Source organism: Sinocyclocheilus rhinocerous, unplaced genomic scaffold, assembly GCF_001515625.1.
Source record: "Sinocyclocheilus rhinocerous isolate Xijiao unplaced genomic scaffold, SAMN03320098_v1.1 scaffold56, whole genome shotgun sequence".
Lineage (NCBI taxonomy): Eukaryota > Metazoa > Chordata > Actinopteri > Cypriniformes > Cyprinidae > Sinocyclocheilus > Sinocyclocheilus rhinocerous.
In genome coordinates this window covers 175,615-184,635 of record NW_015649227.1, presented here as the reverse complement: position 1 = coordinate 184,635, position 9,021 = coordinate 175,615, and the positions used below count along the sequence as shown (strand labels likewise).

General features: G+C 37.4%; 1 protein-coding gene across 3 annotated transcripts in view; it reads right to left on the bottom strand.

The window, feature by feature from the left end:
- The window catches only part of LOC107710407 (armadillo repeat protein deleted in velo-cardio-facial syndrome-like), a 27,637-nt gene that overhangs the window by 8,809 nt on the left and 9,807 nt on the right, over window positions 1–9,021 (bottom strand). For all 3 annotated transcript variants that reach the window (XM_016515172.1, XM_016515174.1, XM_016515173.1), the window contains exons 4-9: window positions 7,058–7,901; window positions 5,115–5,298; window positions 3,148–3,265; window positions 2,280–2,448; window positions 1,159–1,176; window positions 814–885 (exon numbers count right to left, since the gene is read on the bottom strand). In XM_016515172.1, the coding sequence (XP_016370658.1) occupies window positions 814–885; window positions 1,159–1,176; window positions 2,280–2,448; window positions 3,148–3,265; window positions 5,115–5,298; window positions 7,058–7,901 (1,405 nt within the window). The remainder of the gene's footprint in view (window positions 1–813; window positions 886–1,158; window positions 1,177–2,279; window positions 2,449–3,147; window positions 3,266–5,114; window positions 5,299–7,057; window positions 7,902–9,021) is intronic.

The following is a 9,021-nucleotide window of genomic DNA, read 5'->3' as shown; positions in this document are numbered from 1 at the left end:
TATTTAGTTTATCTCTCCTGATCTGCTGTTGCTCCATAAGTGAGGATGAGGAAATAAGGAAATGAGGAAATAGCAAAAGAAAAAACAGTTCTTCTGGTGTTTACAGCAAGTATTGTTTTAAATAATTCATGCATTTTCATATATTTACTATAAACATGCATATGAAGACAGTGGCTGTGTGTGAAACCAGAGTCTCGTCTGCTGATCTACAGCTCATTCAGATCAGCGTTAGAGAGATGATGTGTTATGAATACGATGCTTGGACATTTATCAATATGTTGTAGAAAAAATTAGAAATGTTACCTTTTGAACTAACTGAAATAAAATAAGCTGAAGTACTAAACTTACTAAAACAAAGTATCAAAGTATCAAAAATTATTTTCCCAAAGTAAAATAAATCTGACATAAAATATATTAAGAAACTTATGTACTAAAATTTACTAAAACTAAAAATAAATGTACTTAATTTATTACTAAATTACAATGCTTAAAAATAAATTAAAAGCTAAATTGAAATATAAAAAACAAAAATGACAAAAGCACATTAGTTTAAGTTACTAAAACTTAAACTAAAATTAAAACAAAAACGGAAAATAATTTAATAATTTAAAACAAAAATTATATAAATTTAAATAAATAACATTGTTAAACTGCTTTGTTTGGTGGAATTGTGGGATACGGCTGACCAGATTTAGCAGACAGGGTGTAAATATTTCCCACGATGCCTTGCTGCCTCTTTTTTGCCTGCAGTGTTTCTCAGGTTTCAGACGCAGATTTCAAATGAAACACGGCCGAACACAAACACACTCCAACCTTTCATCGGCAGACTCCTCTTGGACAGATCCACACCGCTGCTCTTCTTCTCTCCGGCTCCGTGTCGTTTGCCTGAGGAGACACAGCCAACAGTCAGTCACAGACGAGTGTGTGTGTGTGTGTGTGTGTGTGTTTCTGTGTGTTTCTGTGTGTTTCTGTGTGTGTGTGTGTGTGTGTGTGTTTCTGTGTGTTTCTGTGTGTGTCTGTTTGTCTCTCTGTGTATGTTTGTGTGTCTCTCTCTGTGTGTGTGTGTGTGTCTGTCTGTCTGTGTGTGTGTGTGTGTGTGTGTGTGTGTGTGTGGGACGGCAGTGGGCGGTGTGTGGGAAGCTGAATAAAAACACTTACACTGATGGAACCATTCTTCTGCAGAGAAACCAGCGGCACGGCCATGAAACACAAGACACACACAGCGTTCGTCAAACACACACGCATGAAAAACTCCAGCCATCACGATGAGAACTAGGACTTTCAAAGCAGGACTGCAGGCTGTGTTTCATTTACTGTGAGGATTTAATGTGCACTACTAGAAACACATACAAACAAAGTGGTGTTACCAGGCTTACTATAGTTAACTAAAACCATGAAACAATTTTTGTTAATTGAAATAAAATACATTTTATAAAATAAATTTGTATCAATTTTTAAATTTGAAATAGAAATCTTTTATAACATTATAAATGTCATTTATTTATTATTAAACATTTTATTAAACATTTTGATCAATTTAATGTGTCCTTGATGAATTTAAAATACAATAAGTTTCTTCATATTTTATTTTATTTCAGCTAGTTGCTAAGGCAACATTTCTCATTTTCATTTAGTTTAACTTGAAGCACTAATACTGGAATAACTAATTCAAAATATTAATTAATAAAAAATATAATAGCATTGATATATGATACTAAATAAATATGATACTAAAATAACCTGCGTGTTACATAAATGCTGTTCAAGCTAGATATTGTCCATGTGAGTGGGGTCATTTTTAAAATTAAATGAGAAATTAATACTTTTATTCATTAAAGATGCATCAAATTGATCAAAAGTGTCAGTAAAGACATTTATAATGTTACAAAAGATTTCTATTTCAAATAAATGCTGTTCTTCTGAACTTTCTATTCATCTGCGAATCCTGAAAAATAAAATGCATCACAGTTTCCACAAAAATATTGTGCAGCACGACTGTTTTCAACATTGATGATAATCAGAAATGTTTCTTGAGCAGCAAATCAGCATATTAGAATGATTTCTGAAGATCATGTGACACTGAAGACTGCTGAAAATACAGCTGCGCATCACAGAAATAAATTACATTTTAACACATATTCACATAGAAAACATCTGTTTTACATTCTAATAATATTTCACAATTTTGATCAGATAAATGCAGCCTCGGTGAGCAGAAGAGACTTCTGAATTATTTCTGGAATGATGTATTTGTGATAATGGTTCAGTAAGTGTCTGACCTTTGGTTGTTCGTCCTCCAAAGCAGTCCGGCTCGTCCTTCTTCTTATGCTGTCCTCCTGATTTGGCGCTGTGATTGGCTGCTTGGATGTGGAATTTCTCGGCTCCAGGAACCTCCTTATGCACGTGATACGACAGATTACGCAAGATACAGACGCAGTTCTCCACCGACTGCAAAAACACACGAGAAACACAGAGGAGAAACAAAACCAAAGCACAAACATGATTCTAACACACTGCAGGAGAGATGCACATACTGCATCATGCAACAAAAACAAATATGTTCATATATATAAGCATATATTACATGCATTATTATTATTATTATTAAAGTAAATTAAAATGTATGACATAGCAAGTTTTGATCCACTTTACTTGTTAATCCTTGCATTGCTGTATTTAATTTACAATTCAGTATATGTATGTATATATATATATCTCTGTTTTCTAACAGGTTACTACATGCATGTTTATACTTATGTGCATTTTTAGTTTTTTATAGAACAAGTAATTGATTGTTGTAGTGACAAATAAACAGGTTACTCCCAGATATAAGACACCTGTCGACTACATCTATCAACTAAGTCGCTTTCTTTCATATTTAATATTATTATTATCATTAAATTAAAACATTTTTTCATTTAAATGTAATAATAATAATAATAAAAGTAAACTGAATTAATAATAATAATAACAATAACAACACTTATATACATTACTTAAATCATTATTGTTATTATTAAAATTAAATAAAAATAACCTAGATCATACTAATACTACTAAAAATAGTATAGAATATTATAATTAATTGTGAGGTGATCAGCTGATGTGCAGGTGTGCCGTGGCCTGGATTTCTATTTAAATTCTTACTTTGTTATTTATGTCCCTCTTGGCGACAGCAGAATAGAGCGCGTGCAGCAGAGCGTCCACCAGCCCGTCACACTCACGCAGTCTCTGTCGAGCTTCAGCTCCGTCTGAACTCACGTTCCTGCAAACACACGAGCGCAACATATTCCTGACGCAGTCTGACGGATCACAATCAATGCAAACTGCTGCGTATCCCCATATTTCACACACTTTTGCACTGAATTTTGTTGATAAACATGAACATCTATTGACTAACCATTGCAGCATGAAAAAATTATCACTTTTTTCATCTGAAAGTAAACGTTTACATGAGTAAAATAAATGTATTTCATTTTAAAACTTTTCAGAGTGGTGTTTGTGTTGTATTAGAATTAAATATCTATGTGTCATAAATTTGAATTTTTTTGAGCAATCACGAGTTTAAGTAAATTCCATTCATTCCAATGTGGTTAATACTGGTAATTCTTAGAATATATGTTCTTAGAAATTTCATACCATGATATATTTAAATAAAAATTTTCGTCAATATTGAAAAAAAAAAAAAAAACATTTTGCATAATTGCTTTTTTTGTGTGTGTGTGTGTGGTTCATGTGTAATTTGAAATTTCAAAGAATTTCAAAATTTTTTAATAATGAAAAAAGGGGTAAATGCAATAAAAACATGGTAACATAAAAATTTGAAATGTTTTCACATTCACTCATTAATGATAAGTTGCTGATCAGATACAATATGGTTTTAGTTGAAAAAGTTATGACTAGAGGTCGAACGATTGATTGGTTTTGCCGATTAATCGGCACCGATAGTAAGCCTGGAACTATCTGCAAAAATCCATGCCGATAGTTTTTCCGGGTTGTGTCCTTTGCTGGAGCGGCTGAAGATCCGCTGCCATGTTTAATGTTTAATGTCAGGATTGCTACCATCTATTTGCATTAGTTTATCCAGCTGCTCACACACTTTAATGCATTTGTTATCTAGTGAAGCTGCAGATTTAATGCCGTGACGTGAGAAAGCAAACTGATAAATTAATTCAGTGACAGAAATCCTGCCGCGTCACAGAGCGCCATTCACACAGTTTTCATTAAAATACATTATATTTGTCCCAAATCATTGTTAATGTACACTTTGACTTCACCATAGGCTGTAAAATTGTGTATTGTGCATTTTTCAGCGAAACGTTTGTCTTTCTGTGGCTCTAATAAAGTCTAATAGATCATGTTTTCTCTTTCCATTTGCTCTGTTTTTTCAAACACCGAACTTTAAACTCATCTGTGCCACTTTATACATTTCTGAAGTGAACTTTTGCCCATTTGTTGATTAAATAAACTGTTTTAGACCGCCGCTTGAACTGAACGGTGTGTGATACCTGCGAGTTATCATATCATGTTATTTTGATTAGATCATCAAGTGTTCTAAAATTTAAGCAAATAAAATGTGAGAGTATACATACAATATATGTAATTTCTTAAATATAATGCTTAAATATCATGCTGTCATCTTTAAGCATGACTGTTTGGATTTATATGAAATGGAAACACTTTACACCAAGATTCCATTTGTAACATTAACTAAGGTTAATGAAGCTGTATAAGTATTGTTCATTGTTAGAGTGTTTCATTTTTTTAAATATATTTTTTAATTTTACTGTAAAGTTGCATTTGTTAACTAACATTAATGATCAATGTATAATTAATATTTCATATGAATATTTTTATTCCTTATGAAAAGTATGGCTCAGGACTTTTTCATAGTTTTCATATACAGTATCCATTTTACAAACTATCGGTTGATTAATCGGTTATGGTCCAACCTAGTTATCGGTATCGGTAAAATCCACTATCGTTCGACCTCTAGTTATGACTGTTTTATAAAATAAAATGATTCTTCTGGTCCAAATGGACCCAGAATGAGAACATAGTCACAGATTTTGAATGCATTACGTGGGGTCATTTGAGGCGCAGAGAAAGCGAACCTCAAGCATCCTGAAGTGTTCTTGAAGACCGTGTTCCACTCCGGGTCTCCGGGTCGGGCCGGGTCGTTCGGGTCTCCTCTCAAACCCGAGTGAGGGATAATGATCTCGTCGGTCAGCGTCTGCAGGCCGTGGTTGATGACGATCATCTTCAGAGGCTCATGGGAGGAGATATTCCACAGCGTTCCTGAGAAACACATGAGGAAAAATAAGGAGAGTCTGTTTACGATCTCCACAACAAAGAATAATTCTGTTCCCAGGCCAGTTTTGGGCAAGTTTGATAGTTGTGATAGTTGTCACTTCACTTCACTTCACTTCACTTCACTTCACTTCAGTGCTCGTGACCAGTTAAGTTTGTTAATGGAAGTGTTTCTGTAGCTCAAACAGAAGAGAAGGAAAGAAGTCTCTTCTGCTCACCAAGGCTGCATTTATTTGATCAAAAATAGAGAAATATTATTATAATTTAAAACAGATGTTTTCTGTGTGAATATCTATTAAAATGTAATTTATTTCTGTGATCAAAGCTGTATTTTCAGCATCATTACTCCAGTCTTCAGTGTCACATGATCTTCAGAAATCATTCTAATATGCTGATTTGCTGCTCCAAAGCTGAATTTTCAGCATCATTACTCCATTCTTCAGTGTCACATGATCTTCAGAAATCATTCTAATATGCTGATTTGCTGCTCAAGAAACATTTCTGATTATTATCAATGTTGAAAACAGTTGTGCTGCACAATATTTCTGTGGAAACTGTGATTCACTTTATTTTTCAGGATTCACAGATGAATAGAAAGTTCAAAAGAACAGCATTTATTTGAAATAGAATCTTTTGTAACAATATAAATGTCTTTACTGTCACTTTTGATTAATTTTATGTGTCCTTGATGAATAAAAGTATTAATTTCTTTCATCGTTCCAATGAAATTGTTCATTGGGATCAGTGTTATTTTAATATAATTGAGATACTATTATAGTTTTTATTATTTAGAATTTTATTTTTGTATTTTCTGTTTTCATTTTAGTTAAAGTTTTAGTAACTTTGTGTTTTTGTCATTTTTTGGTTTTTAAATGTCTATATAGTTTTTATAAAAAAAAATTTCAGGTTAAGTTAAACTAAACGAAAATGTCAAGTAGTCAAGTAGCTGAAATAAAATAAGTTCAAGTTTTTTAAATTTTGCTTTATTTCAGTTAACATTTATTTTATTTCAAGTAACAAAAATGTTTTTATGTTTTTGGTTTTAGTTTCACTTTTAGTTATCTATAATAACCCCGATTGGAATCTGAACCAGAATCGTTAAATTTCTCATAACTCTGATCCCAAATTTCTAAATAAAACACACTGATTAATTTACAAGAAGCTGCACAAACCTCACATTTATTTGAGATAGAAATCTTAGCATTATAAATGTCTTGATCAATTTAATGCATCCTTGATGAATAAAAGTATTCATTTCTTTCAAGTTTTGAGCAGTAGTGCAGTTGAAAGCATGAATGCAGAGATGGCCACCGGGACAAGACCACAGGAACCAGTTAAGTCCTCTGCACAATCTGACTTTGTTGCAGCCTGGAATTGAACTGCTGGTTTTGTCTGGCCAGAGGAGAACTGGCCCCCCGACTGAGCCTGGTTTCTCCCAAGGTTTTTTCTCCATTCTGTCACCGATGGAGTTTTGGTTCCTTGCCGCTGTCGCCTCTGGCTTGCTTAGTTGGGGACACTTAATTTCGAGCGATATCGTCGACTTGATTGCACAGATACAAATTAAACTGAACTGAGGCTGGACGATGACATCACTGAATTTAATAATGAACTGCCTTTAACTGAACTGAGTGTTTACTATTGTCCTTTTGCATTATTGACACACTATTTTCCTAAGTAATGCTGTACAGTTGCTTTGACACAATCTGTATTGTTAAAAGCGCTACATAAATAAATAAAGGAGATGAACCTGTGACGAGCTCTCGGACTTCCACGTCGTCGGATCTCCTCAGGAGTCTCAGCAGTGCAGGAATGCCGTCTGAGTTCTTGATGGCCACCTTGTTGAAGTTGTCTCGGCCGAAGGAGATGTTCCTCAGCGCACCGCAGGCCTTGCGGTGGACCTCGGCTTTGGGATGATCCAGGAGCCCCACCAGGACGGGGATTCCTCTGAGCTGCCGGATGTCCTGCTTGACCGTGTCGTTTTCGTAGCAGAGGTGCTGCAGATACGCGGCGGTGTTGGACTTCACCGGGTCCATGGGGTGGCTCAGCATGGAGATGACCTCCCGCAGGTTCGGGTCCCGCCAGCGCGGATCCTTGCGGATGGTGTCGAGGCTCACCATGCTGGCACGTTTCTGCGGGATGAGCGTCTGCATGCGGTACAGGTCCTGGAAATACGCGTGCAGCGGGAGCGGCCCCAGGTGCTCGTCTGCCGTGAGGTCCAGCGTCGGCCTCATGTGATGCACGGCGGAGCGCAGGTCTGTGCCCTCTTGATCCGGTTTGGAAGCACCGCCGCGGACGAAACCGTCCCGATGGAGCGGCAGCGTGTAGCAGTTCTCGGGTAAGTAGGTCCGGGAGGGAAAGGACGGGTGGAAGGGTAATCCGTGCAGGAGTGTGACGCTGTGAGCGTTCATAGTGCCGTACAGAGCCGGCTGATCCTTGGGAATCTCGTTCAGGGGGTCAGAGGTCACGCTGGACTCGGGGTGAGGATGTCGAACCGAGTGCGTATCCTCCTTGTCGCTGGAGGAATCGGGAGGCGGCGTTCGATCTGGACACTGAACATCCGGACATGGTGTCTGCAATTCGTCCAACCCTTCCTAGAGAGAGAAATAAAAATATACATTGATTTGAGGAAAATCATTTGTGTCTGGATGATTTAACACTTCACTGCACTTAATATTTTTTTCTCTTATTTTCCTATAGAACTGAGTGTTATAGTATTGTTGAGATACTATTATAGGTTTTCATTAATAGTTTGAATTAGTTTTTATTTTTATATTCATAATTTTTGTACATTTTGTTGTGTTTTTGTCATTTTATTACTTTTTTGTCTATATAGTTTTAATTCATTTGTATTTCAGATTTAGTTTTAGTAATTTTAGCGTATCAAGTTAAACTAAATAAAAATGAGAAATGTTGCCTTGGCAACTAGCTGAAATAAAAGAAGTTTAAGTTTTTTTATATTTCACTTGATCAGTGTTATTTTTATCACGATCTGCCTACTGTGTAGGAGCGAGGAGACACGGAGACGTGGGAGAATCTACGAAGAGTCTTTAATGAGCAAAAACAGGGTAACACACACGTAGAACATGGAGTTGACGTATAACACCGAACGCAGGACACAGGAAAACACAGGGCTTAAGAAACAGGAACTCAACGAGGTAATTACTAAGACACACCTGAACCAAATGGACACAATCAACCACGGGAGAAACTGGGTCACAGGGAGAACATGGGGAGCACAACACAAGACAGGAACACAGGGGCAGTCCAAGTGCGTGACATTACCTCCCCCTCCTGGAAGGTGCGTCCACGCGCCTCATAACATCCAACGGGGAGGGGAGGTGGGCGCTCTGGAGGCCTCTAGGGACAGGCTTAACACGGAACGGAAAGCCTCCAGGCAGACGAGGGAGCCATGGCGGAGCAGGTAGCTTGGGGAGCCATGGCGGTGTGGCCTCCATTGCCTTGGCCTTGGCACTCGGCCCGGCCTCTACGGCCGGAGCCCTATAGCCACCCCCCAAAAAATTCCTTGGGGGGAAATTTTGGGTTCTGAGGCCATCCGTGGGCCAGGCATAGGAACAACGGCCCTCCCTGGGCTTGACTCGGGAACTGCAGCCCTCTCTGGGCGGTATGTGGGAACAGGGGCCCTCTCTGGGTTGGACTTGGGAACAGAGTCTCTTTCTGGGCTGGACGTGGGAACCACAGCCCTCTCTGGGC